At 45.4% G+C, this 22,202-nt stretch overlaps 2 protein-coding genes across 4 annotated transcripts in view; one reads left to right on the top strand and one right to left on the bottom strand.

The window, feature by feature from the left end:
• FAF1 (Fas associated factor 1) overlaps positions 1-6,708 on the bottom strand; it is a 438,628-nt gene extending 431,920 nt beyond the window's left edge. The window contains exon 1 of one of the 3 annotated variants that reach the window (XM_056815169.1): positions 6,569-6,708. Coding sequence is in view for 1 of the 3 variants with exons in the window: in XM_007480191.3 (XP_007480253.1) it covers positions 6,569-6,613 (45 nt within the window). In the remaining 2 variants the exon portion in view is untranslated. The remainder of the gene's footprint in view (positions 1-6,568) is intronic. The other 2 variants (XM_007480191.3, XM_016429780.2) reach the window with 2 other exon arrangements.
• Positions 6,709-15,924: 9,216 nt separating this feature from the next.
• Positions 15,925-21,523, top strand: CDKN2C (cyclin dependent kinase inhibitor 2C). The gene is made up of 3 exons (XM_001373132.3): positions 15,925-16,058; positions 16,559-16,698; positions 20,626-21,523. The coding sequence occupies exons 2-3, from the start codon at positions 16,570-16,572 to the stop codon at positions 21,037-21,039; spliced, it is 543 nt and encodes a 180-aa protein (XP_001373169.1). The 5' UTR covers positions 15,925-16,058; positions 16,559-16,569; the 3' UTR covers positions 21,040-21,523.
• The last annotated feature ends 679 nt before the right edge of the window (positions 21,524-22,202 follow it).

The following is a 22,202-nucleotide window of genomic DNA, read 5'->3' as shown; positions in this document are numbered from 1 at the left end:
ACTTCTCACCTGGCCTGCCCCACCCCAACTACATTCTTTTTTCCCCCATCCCCACCTCAGTAGCAGTGCAAACACCCAATTCTTCCCCTCAGTCTGAGGGGGGGGGGGAAAGGCTTTTTGGACTCTCAGAATATTTTTTTCACATTTTTAATAATGTTCATTTTATTTTATCTTTTTTCATTTCTATTTTGTAAATATATGTAAATTATAAATAACATTTGCTAACATTGAGATAGCCCTTTAAGTTTGCAGGGCACTTCATAAATATCACCTGCTTTAATCCTCCCAAAATCTATGGGAAGTAGGCACTATTGTTATTCTCATTTCAGAAAAAGTAAAGTTCAGAAAACCATTGCCCATGGTCATCAAGCTTTAGTATCAAAGGAATGAATGAACATACATACACACACATGTCCTTCTTTGTTGAGGTAGCTCCAAACTTTTTGCTATTAATAGGGGTGCACGATAAAAAAAAATGGTACATTTCTCCCCCACACCAGCTACAGTTAGATTGCTATGATCTCATGGATCCAGCTCTTTCTCCATCAAAGCCTGTCATCTTATGCAATTCATGTCCAGGTATGCCTATAAATTACTCCTTGTCTACTTGACTTGCTGAAGACCTTCCTTTCCATCTCGTGACAACAGGTCATGGGTAATGGCAAAGATCTCAGGATCTGATACTATTCCATAAGAAGAGAAAGGGGATGGGAGGGGGGTGGTAATAAGGTATCACTGGGTGAGAAAGAGGCTCAAAGTATTCTTAGTCAATCCAGAGAAGGAGAAAATACTTTTAGCTGGGGGAGAGGCAGCATCAAGGAAGGTTTCATGTAACTAAGCCTTGAAGACAAGTAGCAGGAAGAACAGTGGAATATTGGAAAGAATGTTGAATTTGGAATAAACAGGCTTGAATTCAAATCTAAGGTCTGCTTACTGTTTTGTTGACTGGATAAATCCCTTAACCGCTATGGATCTCAGTTTCTTCATCTCGAAAATGAGGGAATTGTACTACGTGACCAAGATGCAGAAAGGTCTATGCAAAGGCACAGGGCACGAGCTAGAGGTCATTTGACTGAGAGCTGGGTCTGACTTTACGTCAAACTGAAAAAAGAAGACACAGGACACCCAGAACTACCACGAGAGAATAAAATGTTTAAGGAACAAGCCTTACAGCATCACAGAAAAGTCAGTTCACCCTTCAGAAAAGAACCTCTGACACTGGAAACTACAATAACAGCATGACAGCTTCAGGCATGGCAAGCTATCCAGAGCAAAATTAACAAGATAAGCCACTGAGTCAGCAAAGCATTCTTCCTGTTTTGGCTTGGCCTCAAGCACAGCATGCAGACCAACCCATCACCTGGGCCTTTGTGGACAGCAGAAAAGGCTGCCTCAATGGACACCCAGAGGAAAACTCCAATGTGTGATCATCACAAACTAAAGGCCAGTTTTCAATGGAGAAGTTGAGATTTCCTTCCAGATAAACAGTTTAGAGGAAAATGTCATTGCTGGTGAGAATTCTCTGCTTACTTCAAATGAGTACTGCTCTCTTCACTGTCTCTTCTCAATGGCTAAGAAGCATCAATTAGGGGAGGCAGAAACATTTATCTCTAAAAAGCAAAATGTATGCACAGGGTTCTCCCTAAAAATAAAAGAACAAAAGTACCTGCAATTTTCCCAAAGAAAGATCTCACCCATTCCCAATAACAAGTCACCTCAAAATTCCTCTTGGCAAGGGGTAAGGCCCTCCAATGACAGTATAAGAGAATTCATATAACATCTTTCTTTTTTGTAAAGGGGAATAATAGAGGAGAATGGTGGAAGGAGATCACTGATTAGCTATTCCAGAGGCAAATTTAAAGTTCTAGAGATCACCTGGTCATAAAACTTCATTATTTCAATAAGCAGATGAGGCAACTAGTTATTGAAAACTTCAAAAGTAAAATTGTTTTTATGCTCCTACTGTCAGACCTTAACTGGGATCCTCCTCAGACCCATCCTGGCTGAGTCACATAAGCTCTCTGGCTTCCCTAAGACTACAAAAGCTGCAGAATAGTTGCTGACTGGCAATGATGGAGTTTCCTCCCCCAGAAGCTCCCTGTACCAATAAGAGTCCTAGTCCAGTCGCTCAAGGCTTTTCTCAGATGAAGAGATATTTGACTCTGAATGTTGTCATTTGCTGATCATCTTTCTTGTATATTTCAACATAATCAAGGAAAAACAAACAGGAGTCAGGGATTTCAGCTGACTACATCTCTTTGTTAGAGAAATGTATTAAGAAAAAAATCCATGGTTTATCAATCAATGTTTGTCTGTCCTTTTATACCTAAGAAAGCCCTTTTATAACTCCTCCTGTCTCCTGCCTGTAAGTATAACACTGAATTTCCTTGATTCTTTACCAAAAATATACTATTACTAACACTACCAATACCACACTGATTCCTGGCATTATTTTTCAAATTCTAGCTACACTGAAACTGTATTCAGCTTAGAGCAGATTTTTAAATAGTAAATAGGTTAAAGGATATACTTGTTGGTAACCTTTCCATTCAAGATAGGTTTTGCCAGCTTCTTAAAAACAACTTTTGATCACGTCCTTTAATATGAAGAATTTACTAAAGCTCAAGGTCTAAGTGATCCAAAGTGAGACAGTGGATACAAAGCACTTTGAAAACAGCAACTCCCATTTCTGCAAGTGCTACATGGTTTGCAAAGTGCTTTATATCCACTGTCTCACTTTGGATCTCCTGGACCTATTACTATTATTATTACCACTACTAGTCAGGTTCCACCAACAGAGCACAAACACTGATGTCCCCAAACTAGCAAGATCAGCCTCACTGAGTCTGGAGAGAAACACACCTGATTAGCCACAGGGTGAAAAACTGCTCAGCCACGGCAGTTACATGGTGACTGGCTTCCATGGAGGGTGCACCCACATAAAGTAAATCAAAGATTTCTGACATTTCAAAGATTTCTCTCACAGAGGATGGAAAAGTCCTGATTATAGCAGATAAATAAATGCTAAGCTGGATATTCTTCCTCTAATTCATTGAGCTAAAAAGAAATCCACATTCTGGATTAAGTCTACAATGGATGCATCTGAAATCAAGCCACAAGATTCTCCATAAATAGAAATAAGAAACTTGCCTTTTGCTTGATCCTATCATGCAATAATCATCAATACCTACTGTTTATAACAAACATGATTTTGCCTTAAACACTTCTAATAGATTCTCTTAAAAGGAAGTCCTGTCAACTCAAAAAGTTACTGCTAGTTCTAACAATTACCCTACAGTACAAGTGGAATGAAATCAGTTATGATGAAGGGGAAAATAGTGGATTTGCCCAAGACTTCCTAGCAAAGAAGGAGTCAAAACAGGTGCCCTCTCATGATTTATAAACCCTGCAAAAAGCTCTAGTATTTCTTCTTAAGAAAATAAATAAATAAATAAAAACCCTTACCTTCTGTCTTAGAATCAAAACTAAGTATTGGTTCCAAGTCAGAAGAGCAGTTAAGGGCTAGGCAATTGGGGTCAAGTGACTGGCCCAGAGTCACATAGCTGGGTAGTGTCTGAGGCCAAATCTGAACCCAGGACCTTCTGTTTCTAAGGCTGGACCTCTATCCACTAAGCCACTTAGCTGCCCTTATAGTATTTCTTAAGACAAAACAAGCAACTGACTAATCTGAATGTTTTCTCTCAAAAGCTTTATACAATATTAAAAATTGAAAACGATTTTTAAAAAAACACCTAAGGCCAAAGAAACAATGTGATCTGAAGTAACCAGCTCCAGAACTCTGGTGATAGGTTATGAAGAGAATATAAAGTTGCTAGCATAATAAAGGGAACATGTTAAATGTATCTTCAATTTTTTAATAATTCTGCTCCACTAATGATATTCTCCTTACAATGTGAAAATAGCTACAACACAGCCCAATGAAATATTCCTTGTTTTTCCAATCAGCAAACAACTATTTTTCACAGTATTCCCAATACTAACTAGTAGATATCAAATTTAGAGTCAGAAGAACTAAATGCAAGTCCCAACTTCACCACTCATGGAATAACCTTGGAGAAGTCTCCTCTGAGGCAAAACTCAGTTTCTTCAACTTTAAAATAGGGATAATAATACTTGCCCCTACTTCTCCAATCTTGGTGGGAAAATCAAATGAGACAATGTAAATAAAGAACTTTATGACCTCATGTAAACTAATGAGAATCATGTAGATGTAAAATATAATTTAAAAGTAAGAAGTAATAAAACTGAAATTATTAAAATTTCAGGGTACAATTACCACAGGGTATATTACCACAATTACCACATGAATTTCCATACTAAAATAACTAATGTTATCAGAAAAACCTTCCAAATGTAATCTCTTCATTTTTTGACTGAAACTCATTCAAGACACGTGCTGTAACTTTTCTGTTTCTGTTTTACTCAACACAAGGTGAGTTAGTAGTAGTCTCTCGGTAATCGAGGATGACGATTGTCTTTGTGCGTTTTCATCTATGATAGATGAGTGTGAATAAATACAAGGAAGAAGTTTGGTAGGACTTAAAAAGCTATCAATCAAAAACTTTAATGGCAGAAAGTGAATACAAAATTACTTTTTTTGTCTGAATAGTTTCCCCCAAGATTACAATTTCATAAGAGAATAAAGGTTGTCTAGAAATATAGGGTGAATATTTTCATACTACTGCCTACCTTAGAAATAAGACACAAAATAAGAGAAGAAAAATCAGGAAAGAAAAAAAACAACAACATAGAATGAGACAGTCAAACAACTTTTAAGCTAACTTTAAACACTGCCAAAAACACAGGAAAATGTTTTAACTATTTATAATCAATATATCATTATGTTGTAACATTAAAGATTATGTGGAGAATAAATACTAAGTAAAAGGTAAAATATTATCAGAACTAGTTTGCAAATGTAAATAAACTTAAGAAAAGAAACATTGTATAGATATTGTCTTTATAATTTCATCAAGGAAGACATCATGAAACATAAGGCAATGTCCAAGGGCAGGTGTTGACAACCCAGAATAATAAAGTTCTCTGACAGGGAAGAGCTCTAGTGCATAGATACAGTAAGGCAAAAAAACAAAAAAGGTGGAAAAGATTTTCATCACTCTTTGACGGAAAAATTTGAGAAACACAGTGATGTTCACAGAACTTTGCTGTGCCATTTCAAAAATAACTACCCCTCTTTAATGATAATATCAGCTTTCAGCTTTTAAAAGGCTTTGATGAGATATATCAGTGGCACTAAAGACTTCAAAGTTGGCTCATCCCAATTTTCTGCATTTAGGATTGAAAAAGTACTTCTGGATAAAGGAAGAGAAAAGGAAGTGATCCCACATGTAATGTATTGCTGGGGGGGAAAGCTATCATCAAAGAAAAGGTCTAGAAGTAATTTACTAATTCCAAATAAGAGTTCAAAATTGAAGCTAGGTATTGAAGAAGGATTAAAGAATGGTTCTCAGTCAGTTTTTCTCCCTTCTCTATCACTGGCCCCTCAATCCACAGAAAGCCAGCCTTGTGGTATCCCAAATCACTTTTTGGGGGCCTGTACTTGAGGATGGTACATACATTAAGAGCTTTTCTTCCTCACTTACCCATGTCTCCAAGAATCTTTTCCCCCTCCTCTCCTTTCTCTGGGGATAGCACTAACACACATATTTTCTCTCCAAGCACCCCTAAGATATCAGAAGAGGAAAAAACAAAGGGTGGGGAGTAGCAGGGAGCAAGCTGGTGCAGAGGAGAATGGTAAGGGAGAAGGTGTCATGGAAGAAGGATCTGGAGGGGGAGGGGGGAAGGTGAAAGCAAGAGGTATTGGGACAGAAAAGGAAGGGGTACCAGAAAGAGGTGGTAGGGGTAAAGAGACAACAGGAAGAGAAAGACTTGAACCAGGAAGGGAGCTGGAGAGGGTCGAAGAAAGGGAAGGTGGAGAATCAAGACAAGAAATGAAGATGTCTTGGGGAAGGGAGAGAGATCCCAAAAGAGGAAGGAGGGTATACCCAAAAGGGGTAGGAGAGAGGACGAAGAGAGGGAAGGAGGGGACAACCAGAGAGGGAAGGAGGGAAAACCCAGGGGAGGAGGCATACAGGAAGATCAGTAGAAGGTACCCTGAGGGAGTAAGAGAGAGCCCCCAGAGAGGGGAGGAGGGGGAATCCAGGGAGAGGAGTAGAGGACACCCAGAGTGGAGCAAGAAAGAACTCCCCGAGATAGGAGAAAGGGATACCCAGACAGGGAAGGAGGGGACACCAAGAGAGGAGAGGAGGAAATAGCCAGAGAGGTGAAGAGGAGCCCCCAGAGTGGAAAGGAGGGAACACCCAGAGAGGAGAAAAAGAGACACCCAGGGAAGGGAGAAGGGAATAGCCAAGAAGAACAGAAGGGAACCCCTCGAGGAAGGAGGAGACAGGACAGCACAGGGGCCGAGGAGAAAGCAAGGGTGGGGGGAGGATGGAAGGAGGACATGAGGATGGGCTACTGGTAGGGCAGTAGGGCGGGGGTCCTGCGCCCTCCCTCGCTCCCTCCCTCCTATGCCCAGGCCCTTCACCTGGAAGTCGGCCAGGATCATCTCCCGGTCCATGTTGGACGCCATGGCCGCCTCCTACGGCCCCTTGACTGGGGCTACGGCTGCTGTGGCGGTGGCGTCTGCTCGGACTGCGGCTGCTCAAGCCGGGTCTGGCCGGGACGGGGTCTCGGGGAGGGGGCCTGGGCCTAGGAGCTCATGGCCCGCTACGGGCCGCGAAGCCGAGCCAAGCCGGGCCCTCCCCGCGCCCCCTCCCCGGCGGCCCCGGCGCTACCCTGGCCTCGGTTCCGGCTCCTCCGCCGCCTTCTCAGACGCCGCCGCCGGCTCCGGCTTTTCCTCCTTCTCCTCCTTGGCTCTGCTCGCTGCCCGGTTCTAGCTCCGGCTCCGTCCCCGCCGCTACCTCCACTGCTTCTGCCTCAGCCTCCTCGGCCGCCGCCGCCGCCGCCTCCTCCCCTGGTTGGCCGGCGCCGCCGCTGTCGCACATTTTGCCTGTCATTGGGGTCGCAAAGCGTCGCTTTGCGGCTGCCACGTGACCGACCTCCTGTCAAGCGTCGCCTGCGATGGGCGGAGCGACGTCTTTCCGGGATCCGGAGAAGAGGGGGGTGGAGCCCTCTCGCCGCTGGAGCCGTGCGCGCACGCAGGCACGCAATACGTGCGTGCACGTATTGTCGCTCCCTCTCCTTTTTGGCCCGCTCGCCAAACCTGTGGCTCCCTCTCGTTTTTTTACTTTGCGACCCTTCACTCCCGACCGAGCCCGAGGAGTTCGCCCGGTGCTAGTGAGGGTAGCAGCCCCGTAGATGCTGTCTCCCTCCGTGGGCTCCAGACGATGGCGCACAGGGGCTGGACCCCGGACACCTGGGCTTCCGACTCGGCCCCTTTTACTCAGTTTCTCTATCTGTAAAACGAGAGCTTTGGACCAAGGATTGCCTGAGGTCCATTCCAGCCTCAGATCTAGGACCCTACGTAGGAGAACTGCTATCTCCTTTCCAAAGAGAATCCCAGTGTTAGCTTTGGAGGGAACCTGGGAAGCTGTCCAGTACTCCTTTATTTTACAAATGGGGAAACTGAGGCCCAGGCAGGTGGCTTGACTACCTTGTCCAAGGTCACTTGGGTAGTGTTCTATGTCTGAGAATTAGAGGTGCTTCCAAGACTCCTCCCACCTCCCCCCCCCCCATCCCACTGCAGCTGTGACGGAATGGACACTTCTCCTTAACAAGGGAAAACCTGAGCCCATGCAGGCGAACAGGTTCTCTCCATTGCTCTCTTTGAATCAGTAAAGGCCTGGTGACTTGTGCCTTAAATTTGACAAATGGTCAGAAATCAAGACCAGTTTGAAGGCTAGAACAGCCAATGACCATGTGCAATGAAGCTTGAAGGCCTGTAATGGTGACTGGGGGTTATGGAGAAGATGACCTGGGAATGGATTTAAGTTTAACTTTGCAAACCACTAGCTTCCTGGAAGGGAAGAACATTGACTTTCCACTGAGAATTTATAAGTTCCTGCAAACAAATTCAGTTTTGCCGTTTCTTACCTGTATAGTGGCATAGAGAATGTGTTCAAAGTACAGCCACTGCTTGAAATCTCAATCAGACACTAGTGGACCAGATTTTCAAGCTGCAAAATTAAAAAGAAAAATTCTCTGTGGAATGTCTAATTTGCCTGAAACAGGGGAAACCCCTTGTTGGTTTAATGTAAAATGCTTGGTTGATTGGCTTATATTGTGTTGTGAAATGAATAGGTGCCCAGGAAGCAATAGAATCTAAATAGAGAAATTAGGCAGGACTCCTAAGATTAAAGGAAAAAACACATGTATCTAAAACTTAAATTACAATGCTGTTGCTGTATAATCACGTGCTTTTTCTCATAAGTCATACTCAGAGAAAGACTAGATTAATGCCATCTCCAAAACTTTTCTTCCTCTACAGTGGCCTGGATGTGCTTCAGTGACCAGGTTTCACACTGTTCTCCACACCCCAATGCTCCCCAACCACCACCCATACCAGAGCCCGCACATGCACACACACAAACACTTTTTCTCCACCACCTTTCTAAGATGTACCAGTATAGAATGTTTATGAGAGAATTGCAGGATGAATCAAAAGGCTCAGGTCAAGTTCTGCTATCTAGGTGTTTGAGCAAATAAATCACTTATTCTCTCTGGGCCTGTTTTATCCCCAGCCAAATGGGTATAAAAAAAGATTTCTGACCAGCCCACAGGGGTATTCTGAAGATCACTCGACAAAGCAAGTATGAAAATGTTTTATAAAACAGAAAGGTTGCAACCGTTGAGTTATTACAATGTCTTAAGGCTAGCTCAGGGTCTACTGCCCTCATAAAGCCTTCATCATAACAACCAAGACTCTTAACAGCTCTCTGGCATTTAGTGCCTGATGGTTTCATTCAATACCTTGTTTCTACAATTCTTTTAAGAGTTACAAAGTGTTTTTCCTCACAAAAACCCTTTGAGTCCTGAGGTCTCCACTTTATACATAAGGAAACTGAGGCTGGGGGGGAGGGTCTGTAACAAGACCCTTTTGTGTATATAAATATATATAATATATATTTGTGTATATATGGAAGATCTGGGAATAAAACGGAGGCATCTCAACTCCAAGGCTGGTGTTTTGTCCATTATACACTGAATCCACAACCATTCTCCTGGTCCCCCAGGTCTGCTAGATTGGAGTTCTCCTAAACTTTATCCTCTCTCCTCTTTTTATCCAATCAGTAGCTCTAGCTCCAGTATAACGTTATCATTCTCCTATTGACTTCTTATTACTATTATTATATTTCTAGTGACTACTGCTCAGGCACAGGATATTCCAGGCATTGGCCTTCTCATTTCTTAAAGCTGGCCCAGGCTAGCCTAGAAGTCTCTCTTTACTCAAGTCCTGTCCTCAAGTCCCTCTTAGAATGTGAATCTTCCTTAATGTGTTAGCCTAGGTCAGCTGGGTGGCTCAGGGGATTGAGAGCCAGGCTTAGAGTTCAAGTCCTGGGTTCAAATCTTGCCTCAGACACTTCCTAGCTGTGTGACCCTGGACAAGGCACTTAACCCCCATTACCTAGCCCTTACTGCTCTTCTGCCTTGAAATCAACTCACAGTATTGATTCTAAAATAGAAAGTAAGGGTTTTAAAAAAACAAAAAAGCCTCAGCCTAAATACCACTACTTGAAGCCTAGTCTGATCTCCCTCAGTGTCAGTGTCCTTCAAATCACTGAGAAATTAGTTAATCTATATTTTTGCATTTCCTTCTCTCTCTTTCTCCATATATATTAGTTTCACTGATAAAAATTCCTTAAAGACTAGGACAATTTAAGTTCTTGTCTGTTTGACTACAACACCTAACACAATTCCCGGCACATAATAAGAACTTAATAAAACACTTATTGAATAAGTGAAAGAATGAATGAACATTGATCTCTCCCTCTCCATTAATTATGGTAATTAATACCATAAGAAGCAGAACTTTATTATAAACTGTCATGTTTTCTCACATGGTTTCATCTGTGCAATGTCTATAAATCTCCAATAAAATGAGAAGGACTTTGTGACGACTTATGTCTTTGTTAAAGCCCTCTAGTTTCTAGAACTATGTCCACCATATAGAATGTACTGCATAAGGGGCAGATAGATAACAATGTAGGATAGAGCACCAGACCTGCAGTCAAAAGGGTCTGGGTTCAAATCCAGCCTTAGAACCTTCCTAGCTGTGTGACCCTGGGCAAGTCACTTAACCCCAATTGCCTAGTCTTAGAGTTGTTATAGGACAGAAAGTAAGAGTTTTTAAAAAGAAAGAAAAAAGTACTAAGTAAGTAGTTATTGAGTTTAATTGAGTCTATAGGGCAAAGTTCACATGGACTTCCAAAGTGTAATTCTTTCTTCCTCTGACCTGACAATCAATGCTTGGGGTCCCAGGATCCACACTGACTTAAAAACCCTTAGCTTCTGTCCTAGTATCAATTCTATGACAAAAGAGTAGTATAGGCTAGGCAATTGAGGTTAAATGACTTGCCCAGGGCCACACAGCTAGGAAGTATCTGCAGTCACAGTGACTTTATACTCTTGAAAAAAGGAAGGAAAGGAACATAAACACCAAATCAGAAGCAATGAGCAGTTTCCATTTTTTCAGGACTTTCTTCTTAAAAGAAATCACAAGCTTCATATCTCCCACAGGAATAGATCTCAGAGTTTGCTGACCACAAATACCTGAGAAGTCATTGTGTACAACCCCTACTTATCAAGTCCATGAAAATAAATTCAGTAGTGTGACTTCATCAAAATAGAATTTTTAAAAAGAAATTCATGACTCATTTTCCCCCTTTTCCTGGTTCTTTCTTTCTTTCTTAAACCCTTACCTTCCATCTTAGAATCAATACTAACTATTGTTTCCAAGGCATAAGAGTGGTAAGTCACATCTCCAGGCCTGGCTCTATATCCACTAAGCCACCTAACTGCCCCTCCTGATTCTCTTTTTTTTTTTTCATTTTTTTTAACCCTTACCTTCTGTCTTGGAGTCAATACTGTGTATTGGCTCCAAGGCAGAAGAGTGGTCAGGACTAGGCCATGGGGGTCAAGTGACTTGCCCAGGGTCACCCAGCTAGGAAGTGTCTGAGGCCAGATTTGAACCCAGGACCCCCCATCTCTAGGCCTGGCTCTCAATTCACTGAGCTACCCAGATTCTCCCTCCTGATCCTCTTTCAAAAGCATTTTTCCTGCTTTCCCTCTTTCTTCCAAGTATACACATAGATTGCCTTTTTATCTAACTAGTTCCTCCTTCCTTCATAAATGTGGAGTAAGGCATACTAACACCAATGCTGTTTGCACTTTAGATCCAGACCAAATGAAAATATCCCTCTTCTTGTCATGATGTTCTACTAGAGCCCTCCAATTCAGAGAGGCAGCTATGATAATAGGGGTAGGAGGAAAATATGAAAATAATGAATCTGAGTCAGAAGACCTGAGTTCTAGTACCAGGTTTTCCACTGTCCAGCTGTGTAAGTTTGGTTGGATAAAGTAGTTCACTTTTTTGAAGCCTCAGTCTCCTATCCATAAAAGGGACATGCCTGGGGCAACTAGGTAGCACAGTGGCAGGCCTAGAGGTGGGAGGTCTTAGGTTCAAATCTGGCCTCAGACACTTCCTAGCTGTGTGACCCTGGGCAAACCTCTTAATTCTGCTTGCGTAGCTCTTGCCACTGTTGTTTTCTGTTTTTTAAGAAATGATATTGACAGAAGGTAAGTTAAAAAATAAAAGGAACACGCTCATATCTGCCCTGCCTAAGTTCTGAGGCTTAGATAATATCATGGAGGTAAAAATGTTTTCAGAATGAAGGCCTATTTTTAAAAAACCATCAGTCATTATTATTTGTTAAGCTATTGAAGATCGTATTGAACACTTTTATTTTCATTTTGGTAAGAAAACAGTGTTCTTACCAAAGAATGAGAAGTTCCTCAGTCTAAGAAAAATAAAGAGGCCTGCACTTAAGAAACAAAAAAAGGCCAGTTATGGCCACATGATCTGTTGGCCATCTACTGGGGGATCTCAAAAGGCAACCCAAAAGAAGCCTTCAGGACAGGATGAAGAAATGAAATGCTAACGAATGAACAAAAGGGCTTTGCAGGCTTGAATCTTTAAGGACAAAGAATAAAATGAAATTATTTACTGTGTTTTCTAGAGACTCCTAACAATATGATGATTATAATCTTTAGAAAATTAAGAAAGGGTTCTTACTGGTGTGGTATTTAGTCCCAAATACAGGACGTACATTTTGGCCCTGGGAGAGAGTATTGTAGCCATATCAAAAGCTACCAGTTGCATCACGTTAGAGGGTTTACTTGGAAATAGGGGGTGGTGAAGATTATCAAACAGTAAAGGTTATCAATCCCATAATGCCTGGGATTTGCAGCCTTCTCTTAATAGAGGTAAGTTTATGATACTTGACTTGAGATAGCTTTCTGTATTTAGAAGCAAAGAACCCACAGAGTTAGTAGGTCCTGCCCGATAGGAAGAATTCACTCTACAACCTCCCTTAGAGGTGACCAGCCAGCTTTGGAATGAGTAATTCTTGTGACAAGAAACTCACTACCTCATAAAACAGCACATTCCATTTGTGAACAGCTCTGATAATTACAAAGTTCTTTCCTGAGGGGTAGTGGGATTTGTATGGGAGGAAAGATGCTGAATTTAGACCTAGAGCACTTCAATTCCAATTTGATCTCTGCTACTCAGTACTTATGTGTCTGTGGGCAAGTCCATTAACCTTTACACACCTCAGTTCAAATCCCTCATTGTAAAATGGGATGATCTCTTTGGCTCCTGAGATTTGATTAAGCTGTTTTCACCCACTGATCCTAATTCTGCCCCCTGTGAGCACAGTTACACATTCCCTTTCCCCAATAATAGATATTTGAAGATCAAGTTGCCAAGGTCTTTCATTGATGTGTTATTGTGTGATATTTCCCATTCACGATCACTTCTATGGGCATATTCAATAACCATAAAATGTCCTTGGTCATTAATTCAACATGGAAACAGGTCTTTTATAGCAGACATAATTTAGCAAGCCTCCTCAAAGCTGTAACATCCTGTCTTAAGCAAGGAAACAGTTTTAAGCCAGAGAAAACAACTTTTAGCTCGACTAATGCTAATTACTTATCAGTGAACAGCAATTCACATCTCTTGGTTGTAAAAGATTGTATGGTAATTATCCCATAATCATTAAGTGACTTATTATACATATATTCCCATTAACTGGAACTATACTTCTGACAAAAGTGACCCAGATACTTTAATCCAAGTAAATATTAGAGAAAGAAAAACCTAACCCATCTGAAGTGGCCAACTGGATGCCCAATCTGTCAGAGGACAAAGCTACACATCATTTTGCTTTTATAATTCAGAGAGGAAAAAAACTCTTCCTTCTCCCAATCTCTCCTTCTGAGGACTGACTTGCCCTTGGTTGCCAGGTAAAGCTGGCTATTTGGGAAGCACACAAACATTTCTGGTGAGTTTTATTCTTACTGGGACAGTTGACACCAGGGTGACACAGTCTGACGCTGCCAGAGGCCTGTCTGTGTTTGGATATGATTTGGGTGCTGGCAGGCCACGCCAATACAGAATCACCTGTTTGTTTGTTTTTGTAAAGATCCCTCTGAGCAGGGGGCTGTTTCATACAGACAAGGGGTGTGTGTGTGTTTTAAGGACACAAAATGATAGAACGCAGTAAGTAGGTCAGTGACTTTATCCATTTGAAAGAGAAAACCTCTGCATTATTGTATGCCCAAAACAAGGCCCAAGAGAGTTGTCATCTCCCATAGCTAAAATAGTTAAGGGAGAGCTTCCTCTCTGCAGAATAGAGGAAGAAAAGAAAGAACCAGAAACTCAAAGGAAGGATTGTGAACTCCAGCAAAATGCGCCTTACTGGAAAACTACATCAGCGGCCTCCAGACGAACTAGGTCTAGCCCTTCCCCCATTTCCCTCTCCTCCCCCCTCCCCCCTTCCCTTTTCAGGGTTTCTGGTCCTTGACATAAGTAAGAAACGACGGTTTCAGAGCTAATCCATCAAGTTCTCTTAAACTTTGGCCCCGTCCCAGGGCCTGGCTTTTCGCCAAGAGGGTCATTCTGCCTCCTCTTCTGCGCGCTTGTTTCACCCAAGACCCCCGCTGATCGCCCATCCTGCCTCCTGGGCAGGTGCGGGGCTGGCACTGCCGGGCTCTCCTGGGGGAGAGGAGGAAGGGAGCTTGGCTGAGCTCTCGGCCGCCCGTCGCTCCACCCCGGCGAAAAACCGGCTGCCCCGAGGAGGCCGGTCCGGCCACAACTCCCGCCCAAGCCTTCCTCGCCGCTTTGGCTGGCCGTCCGCCTCTCCCCCACCCCAGCGGCGAGTCGCAGGGCCAAAGACCTCTGCCGCCCCCGGGTACTCTGCCCGTCTCTCTGTCCTCCCCTCTCCCTCCAGGGGCTCCTTGGGCACTGACAGAGTTCGACTACAGAGCCCGCAAGAGAGAATCTGGGCCGCCCATTCCCTGCCCGGCCCGGTTAAGCAGAGCCCAGCTCTGTCCATCTTGGCACTGCCCGGGGCAGCCCGGCCCGGCCCAGTCCTGCCCAGCACTGCCAGTCTAACCCCGCGCAGCCCAACATCGCCCAGCCGCGCGGCTCGTAGAGCTTCCAGCTGGGGCCTGGCAACCCGGCCGGCAGGGCTGCGGGGCGACTGGGCTGCGGGGCGACTGGGCTGCCTCTGGCCAAGGAAAGGGGGAGGGGAGGAGCAGTGAGCGCGGGGCGGGGCGTGGGCGGTGCCGGGCCTTCCCGCTCCCTGGACTAGCTAACTCCGTGGAGCCTCCTTAAAACTGTGCCGTTAAAATGGGGGCGGGTTTTTCAACTCAAAAAGCGCTCAATTTTTTTTCATTTCAAAAAAAGCTGATGAGGTCGGAAAAAAAAAAGAAGAAACCGGCCCCGACTTTGCAGGCAGCAGCGGCAGCGGCGGCGGCGGGCAGCCTGAGCTCGGCTCCTGCCTTCTGGGAGCCCAGCGAAGCTTCCCGGCCTGGCCGATCGCTGAAGGGGAGCAGGGACAGTGCCCGCCGGGCAGCGGCAGCCCCTGTCTGGGCCGGGGGAAACCGAAGCCTCCGGGCTAACTGTCAAGGCGAGCAGAGCGAACAGCGGAGACCCGGACCTGAGGCCGGGCCGGGCCCGGGGCTCAACCGAGCCAAGGCAAGCCAGGCGGGATCTGGAGCCCAAGCCGAAGCCGGAGCCCGAGTCGGAGAGAAGGAACTAGCGGCCGCTGGAGCCCGGGAAGAGCGAAAGTACCCGGGGGAGTCAGAGCTAGGAGTGCCAACCGGACGTGTCCTGAGCCCCCCGGCGCCTCGAAGGTGGGAGGAAGCCTCGATGGGCCTCAGCGTTCGAAGGCTGGAAAGCTAGCCCGCCGGGCTGTAAGCGGGAAGTGGCCACTGCCGGCGGCCCCAGGTCTCAAGGGGGAGGCTGCGGGGCTCCAGTGCCCGCTCCTCGACCTGTCCGGTGTCCGTCCTGCCCAGCAGCAGCCAAAAGCTAGGAGAGACTCGCCAGCAGCCCTCCGCCCGGGTCCGGCAAGATGAGGCGGCCTGGAACTTGCCAAAGGCAGCCAGGGCGCCCCCGGGGACTGCGCGGCGCCCAATGCCCCCAGCCTGGGAGGCTCGGCTGGGCTGTGACTGCTCTCTCGGCGGGCTGCGGAACCTGCCCCTAGCTGCCAAAGGACCGACGCACCGAGCCCCGGAGGAAAGCCTTGAGGGCCGCCGGGCTCCTGGCCGCGAAACTCCCCAAGCTCACTACTTTACTTGAACCCTTTGGGAGTGAGAGCTTCGGCACCAGCCTGGTCTTCCCCGCCGGCCGCGGCTTGGCACCCCGGATGGATGGAGAAACAGTCCCGCCGCCCGACACTAGCTTTGCCCTGGAGCGGGAGCTGGAGCCCGAGCCGCCGCCGCAGCCGCCACCGCTGCCGCCGCCGCTGCTGCAGCAGCTTCTGAGGCTCGAGTCGTCGCTGTGAATCAGGGTGGGTTATTGATGTTTTTCCTCCTCTCCGTCTTTTCTCTCTCTCTTCTTTTCACTTGCCTCTCTGGGTCTCCTATGGCTCCTGTTTCGCTCCGCTCTAGCCCGCTGGGTCTTCGGGCTCATAGCTGGTAGGGGCCAGGTCTCTACATATATGGAACACGTATGACAGCTGCCTGCCGATCTTCGAGGCATGCAGTTGCCAGCAGTTCGCAAGGCTGGCTATGCCTGGGTGTCTCTGGGTCGACATCCGCGGAATTCTTCCTAGGGGTTAAGAGAGAGAGCGAGAAGCAAAGCCCCCCTCCAATAGCTCCGTTTTGCTGAATAATCACGTGTGAATCGAGGGGCGGGCTCTTGGCAGGCAGATCTTACTAGTATTTACTACACCGAGCTCACTCCCGAAGATTAACCATCCCAGCCCTTCTGTCAGGCTCCGATGCCATCATGCAGCCTGGTTAGGAGCAGGGGGGGGACCCGACTAACTCATCTTTTCCCGATCGTCAGGACCCTAAAGAATGGCCGAGCCTTTGGGGAACGAGCTGGCGTCCGCAGCTGCCAGGGGCGACCTAGAGCAACTCACTAATTTGTTGCAAAATAATGTGAGCGCCAATGCAGAAAATGGATTTGGAAGGACGGCGCTGCAGGTTGGTATCCCGAGAGGTGGGGGAAACAGGTCCCCGAGGCTGCGTCCCTCCGGGAACAGGGCTGGGGGAGCGACAGCCAGGGAGCTGGCCGGGGTCTCCAATCCCACTCTTTTTGAGACGGAGCCGGTTGCCATATTTTAGATCTAAACTTTAAGTCGACCCAACTCCCCCCAATGACGTACTTGGAATAAACTCGCCAAAGCCAATAACCTAGTCAGTCTCAGGGAGGTGGCAGGTCTCGCCTAGTTTTCGGGGGGCGTTTGGGGGCCGAGGCCGGGCAGTGCTCCCCAGGAGCCCTTCCAGCGCTGAGGTTGCTCGAAGCAGATCTGTAAACACGTCTCAATGATGATTATCTGAAGTCAACACACTGCTATGAGTGATTTGGTCTGCTTTGCCCCAATAACTGGCTCCCAGGTTCACTCTCGTCTCCTGCCTCCCAGGAGCCTGCCCTTTGGGGAGCTGGGAGGGTTTCATCTACCGCCCGGCAGCTCCTGGCCCCTAGCTCCCAGCCCTGGGGCGCGATGTCCATTTCACAGTTAACGCGGCTGCGATCGCCGCTGCCGCCGAGCTGCCTGCCACCCGCCCATTCACAAGGCAACCCCGGGGAAAAGGCGACTTTACGGATCGGCCAGGGGCTGAGCGCCGGCGGGTTCCTGAGATTTACCGACAACAGCCTAAATGCGCCCAAGTACCAACTATTTAGTGTACCTGATTGCATGGTGGTGGGGAGTTTTTTTTTTTCCTCAGCTTCCCTGAATAATACCGCGATGTGCATGAAAAGAGACAAAAAGCAAAAGCGTTTTCTAAAATAGTCCCTGTATTTCTCCTAATGTTCTAACAATCTACGTTACGAAATGTTTCACTTGAGCCCTAGTCTTTCGGGGGTTTGGAGTGTTTGCTTTCAGACCCAGAATTTAGGAATTTAAGTAGCAGGAGATAGCTGTTGGCACATGAGTCCATGGACTCTTTTAAGCTGAAAATCAGGATCCCAGGACCCTGCAAAAAATATTTAGTTTTCTTCGAGTTTATGCATGGACACGAAAAATCTTTCCTGTTTGTGATTTCAGAGAGATTGAGAGGAAAGAGATACGATTGTCCTGATTTTTTCCTTCTAACTCTGCTCCAGAGAAAGGTAGGCTCCCCAAAATGACACACACTGAACAGATTAAAAGGATTTTCTGTTGAAAATCTAAATATTATAGAAACCTAGAAGGGAAAGGGATATTTGAATTATATTCCCAAAAAACGGCTAGCCAACCCTTAGGTCATTACAGAAAGACAGGGAGAATTTCACTGTTAAATCTGCCAAGGACCTAGCTTGGGGTCAGTTTCTAGAAAAGAATACAATGTTGTTTACAGTCAACATACTAATCAGGATACTAATACTCATTTATTGAAGCTTAATCTTGCCTGATTTGATGACATACACCTACTCTTCCCCAAAACAAAAAATCCATGCAAGAGTGTGTAGATTTATTTTCGTTATATATAATCTTGAACTGGGAGTAGTGATATAACTTGAGAGAACTTTTTCTAAGCAGCTTCTAATATTGCTATTATTTGCTAAGGGGAGATGGAAATTTTCCTTTCACAATTATATTAACTTAATATAATTGCAGTAACTCCCCCCACCCCTTTCCAATGTTGATTTCCAAATTGGGATATTAATGGCAAGGCCTGAGTTGCAGATTTGTTCTTCAAAAGCTCTAAGGTGTCTGTGTCTCCTCATGTCTCTTTCTCTTCTTAACACTGACTCAAACTCCCAGTACCCTCGTGATCACCAATATGGGTTAGGTCAGGTTTTGTGACTCAAAATGTTATTTCAGAGGACTTATTTTTAAAAAAACAACAATAGCCTTGTGCTGGGTTTTAATCTTTGCCTCCAAAAGTAAGTCTAAAACAGGCAATAGTGTTGTGGTTAAGGAAAAGGTTAATGTCCTGTTGTCTTCAGTGAGCACTGACTTTACGTTTTGCATCTTTAATATATTTTACCTCCATTAGTTAATTAGGGATTATTACCAGTCAAAGCAATGCTCCTTTTCAGAAGGAGCTCAATTTCGGGGTGTTTTCCAACAGATTATAAATAGAAACATAATACTTACTTGTCTACCTGAATATAATAAAGATTTTTCACTTGTTGACATTTTCTGGATTATCAATGAGAGACTATTTTCCAGAACCAAGAATCTATATTTTGTGTTTTGTATGATGCAATCCAACATAATGTGACTTTAGAACACCACTAATGAGAGCCAGTGGATGTAGGCCTTCTTAGCACAGTGAAAGAGGTTCATACACAACAATAGATACCTAGCATATGTCTGTGGAAACTTGCAAAGTGAACCATTTGTGTGCAAAAACCAATTATTAAGCCTTAGTTTTGATGTGAAACATTAGCAGTAATTGACAACAGCTATTCCTTACTGCCTGGACTACTGGGACTAAGGGAAAGCAGAGGAAGGACCACCAAGTGATTATATAAGAAGGGAAAACAATAGTTTAAGACACACAGGACTCAGAGGAGACAATAATCTCATCTTTTCTTTCAAATCACCCGTTTGAAACTCAAGTGGTCAGTTAGAACTTTGGAAAACAAGCAGCACTTTGTAAAAATGACCAGTAGTGAGTGTGTTTTTATTTGTATTATTTGAAAGAACACTGGTCAGAGTGCCTGTAGTTTCCTCTCAAACACAAACAGACAGTTTGGTTTGGATTAGTTGAGATATATAATCGAAAGGGAGGAAGCTTTCTAAATTAGTGAATGTCTCAACCATCGTTTACACTTTCTTTGGGAATAGAGGTTTCTGAGTAGAAGATGCATCTTCTACTCACTAGAAAGTGATTGGTCGACATAAAATGGAAAAAGAAATCAAGAATCCTTGTACTCTGAGCTATGCTTTTATTTTGAAAATCAGAGGTTAAGAAAATTAGATCGTTTGGGATTTTTTTTTAAACACAGTATATTCTAATATTGGGTGATGGAATGAAACCTAACACTGTGAGCACTTACTTTGTTGTTTAAGGAAGTCACCCAAATGGCTGTTTTTACTCTTGGGGCCCAGAAAATGTCACCCCTTTTGTGTATCACCAGATGCAATTTTTTCAGCTTGAACAAGAATAAAGATTGACATTCTTTACTTACAATAATCAGTCCCACAATCTCTTTCATTTCGTAAGCTTAATGAAATGGAAATTACACAATTCTTAAGTATTCTGGATTGAGAGCTGGAAGGAACTTTAGCCATCCTCTAATGCAGAATTTCTTAGTAATTCTGCTTTTAACACTAGATTCCAGCAGTGTATTTTTATTCACCTCTTTGGAAATCAAGAAATAATTTCTCACTAACATTTTCAGCTCTTTTTTTTTTTTTGGGTCCCTGGCCCTGGCTGCAAAGCTTTTTGCTGTGATGAATTTGCTATTGTATAGCAGCCTAAGATCTTCTATCGGTCATTCAACTGTAGAACTTTTCAAAATAATAATAAGCACCATATCTTCCATTTCTATGGCACTTGAAGATTTATGAAGCATTTGGCCCACAAATGTGAGCCCAGCGAGGAGATACAAGTATTGTTGTGACCATTTCACGAATGAGAAAGCAAGCTCAGAGGGGGAAGTCCCTCCAGCTAGGAAAAGTCCAAGCGCAAAGCTGAGATGGTTCGATTTAGAGATGCTAAAACCCGGCGCCTGGGAGAGTCCAGCCCCCGGGATTTTTCTCTCTTCCCCAGGCAGTATTTCAGCAGGTTCCGGCCCTCCCATCCCAGCAAAGATAATGACACTTTTTTTGTCCTAATCAGTATTCTCAGGAACCATTACCAACACTGACGCCTTAATGCTGTCCTCCTGGGTAAAGTAAGCGAGCCCAGCCCAACTGATGGCTTGGCGAGAACCTTGAAGGAGCCCACCGCCTGTCTTTCTGTTGTCCCCAGGTGATGAAGCTCGGAAACCCCGAGATCGCTCGGAGGCTTCTGCTGCGCGGCGCCAATCCAGACCTGAAGGACCGCACAGGCTTCGCGGTCCTGCACGACGCTGCCCGGGCCGGCTTTCTGGACACCTTACAGACTCTTCTGGAGTTCCAGGCCGACGTGAACGTGGAAGACAGCGAGGGCAACCTGCCGCTGCACCTGGCAGCCCGCGAGGGCCACCTGCCCGTCGTGGAGTTCCTTCTCCGACACACAGCCTGTAGAGTGGACCACCGGAACCACCAGGGCGACACCGCTTGCGACGTGGCCCGCCTCTACCGTCGAGACGCTGTGGTCCGACTGCTGGAGGCCGGCCGGCCCGACGACGCGGCCCGGGGCCCAGGCGACATGGGGCCCGCCGCAGCCGCCGAGCCGCCCTAGAGGTCCCAAGGCCAGGCCGGCTGCTGCTCCGACTCCTGCCCCACCTGCCCTCGGTGTTCAGCTGCCCAGTCTGACTGTTTGCGTGCGTGTGTGCGTGCGTGCATGCCGGGATTGCTGCGCTCTCCCACTGCCTTTTAAGCAAATAGTCAAAGCCTCAAACTACGGAGCAGAGGTGGGATTCTAAGAAAAAATTATGAATATATTTAAAAAGGATTCCAATTTGCCTGCAAACACCCCCTCCTCCCTCCTCTACCCTCCCCCCCACCCCAAAGACCTAATATCTGCCTGCAAAACCGCTTTGGCCTCCTCCTCTGGAATGGAGAGTCTCTTCCTTCCTCATTTCCAGCCTTAGCCCACCTCAGCCATCGCCTCCCTATGCCTCTGGTCCTCTAGCCTATTCCCCCTACTTTGCAACTTCGTTTTCAAAGAATCTATATTCTGATGCTTCTTTTTCCTAATTAAAACTCTTTTAAAATGGGACAAATGTTTTCGGTGATTTCTTCCTCCACTCCCACTTACTTTCCTTTGCCCTCTGCTATGATATAAAGCCCAGGAAAGCTTTCTATATTCAAAGTGTGAGAGAGTTTATTTGGTGGATCCTAGAACTGGCAAAGACTTTACAAATTATCTCTGTGCCACCCTTTCATTTTGCAGTCAAGGAAACTGAGGCTCAAGGGAGTGAGCACACAGAACTTAGAGCTAGAAGGTCATAGAGGCCTTCCTTCTCCTCTTACAGAAGCCAAAAAAAAAAAAAAGCCCCAAGAGGGGAAGTGATTTGATCAGGTGATAGATGGAAAAAGAGCCAAGATCCTAAAGACTAGGCTTCTTCTAGCCCTTAATTCAGTTTAGACATCTTTCCAACTCTCTATTCTACATTCAGTTCAGCTCTTCCTTTCTCCAGCCCCCCCCCCATCCCTGAAAGAGAATGGGGGGGGGGGGTGGCACTGTCCCCAGTGGAGAATCTCTTCAAACTCTTTTCCACAAGGTTGTGCTAATTTTTCTGAGATTCTCTTAAGACAGAAATAGTTGCTATGGGGTCAAGGACAAGTCCCTGATACAGAGGAGTGATAAAAAGATATATTGTAGCTATAGAAAACCCCTGCAGTCTTCCCTGCCCCCCGCGGAGGCTTGTTCTTAAGGCATTTTTCACTTTAAAATCACTT

This window comes from Monodelphis domestica, chromosome 2 (assembly GCF_027887165.1).
Source record: "Monodelphis domestica isolate mMonDom1 chromosome 2, mMonDom1.pri, whole genome shotgun sequence".
Lineage (NCBI taxonomy): Eukaryota > Metazoa > Chordata > Mammalia > Didelphimorphia > Didelphidae > Monodelphis > Monodelphis domestica.
This window is presented reverse-complemented; position numbering and strand designations above follow the sequence as displayed.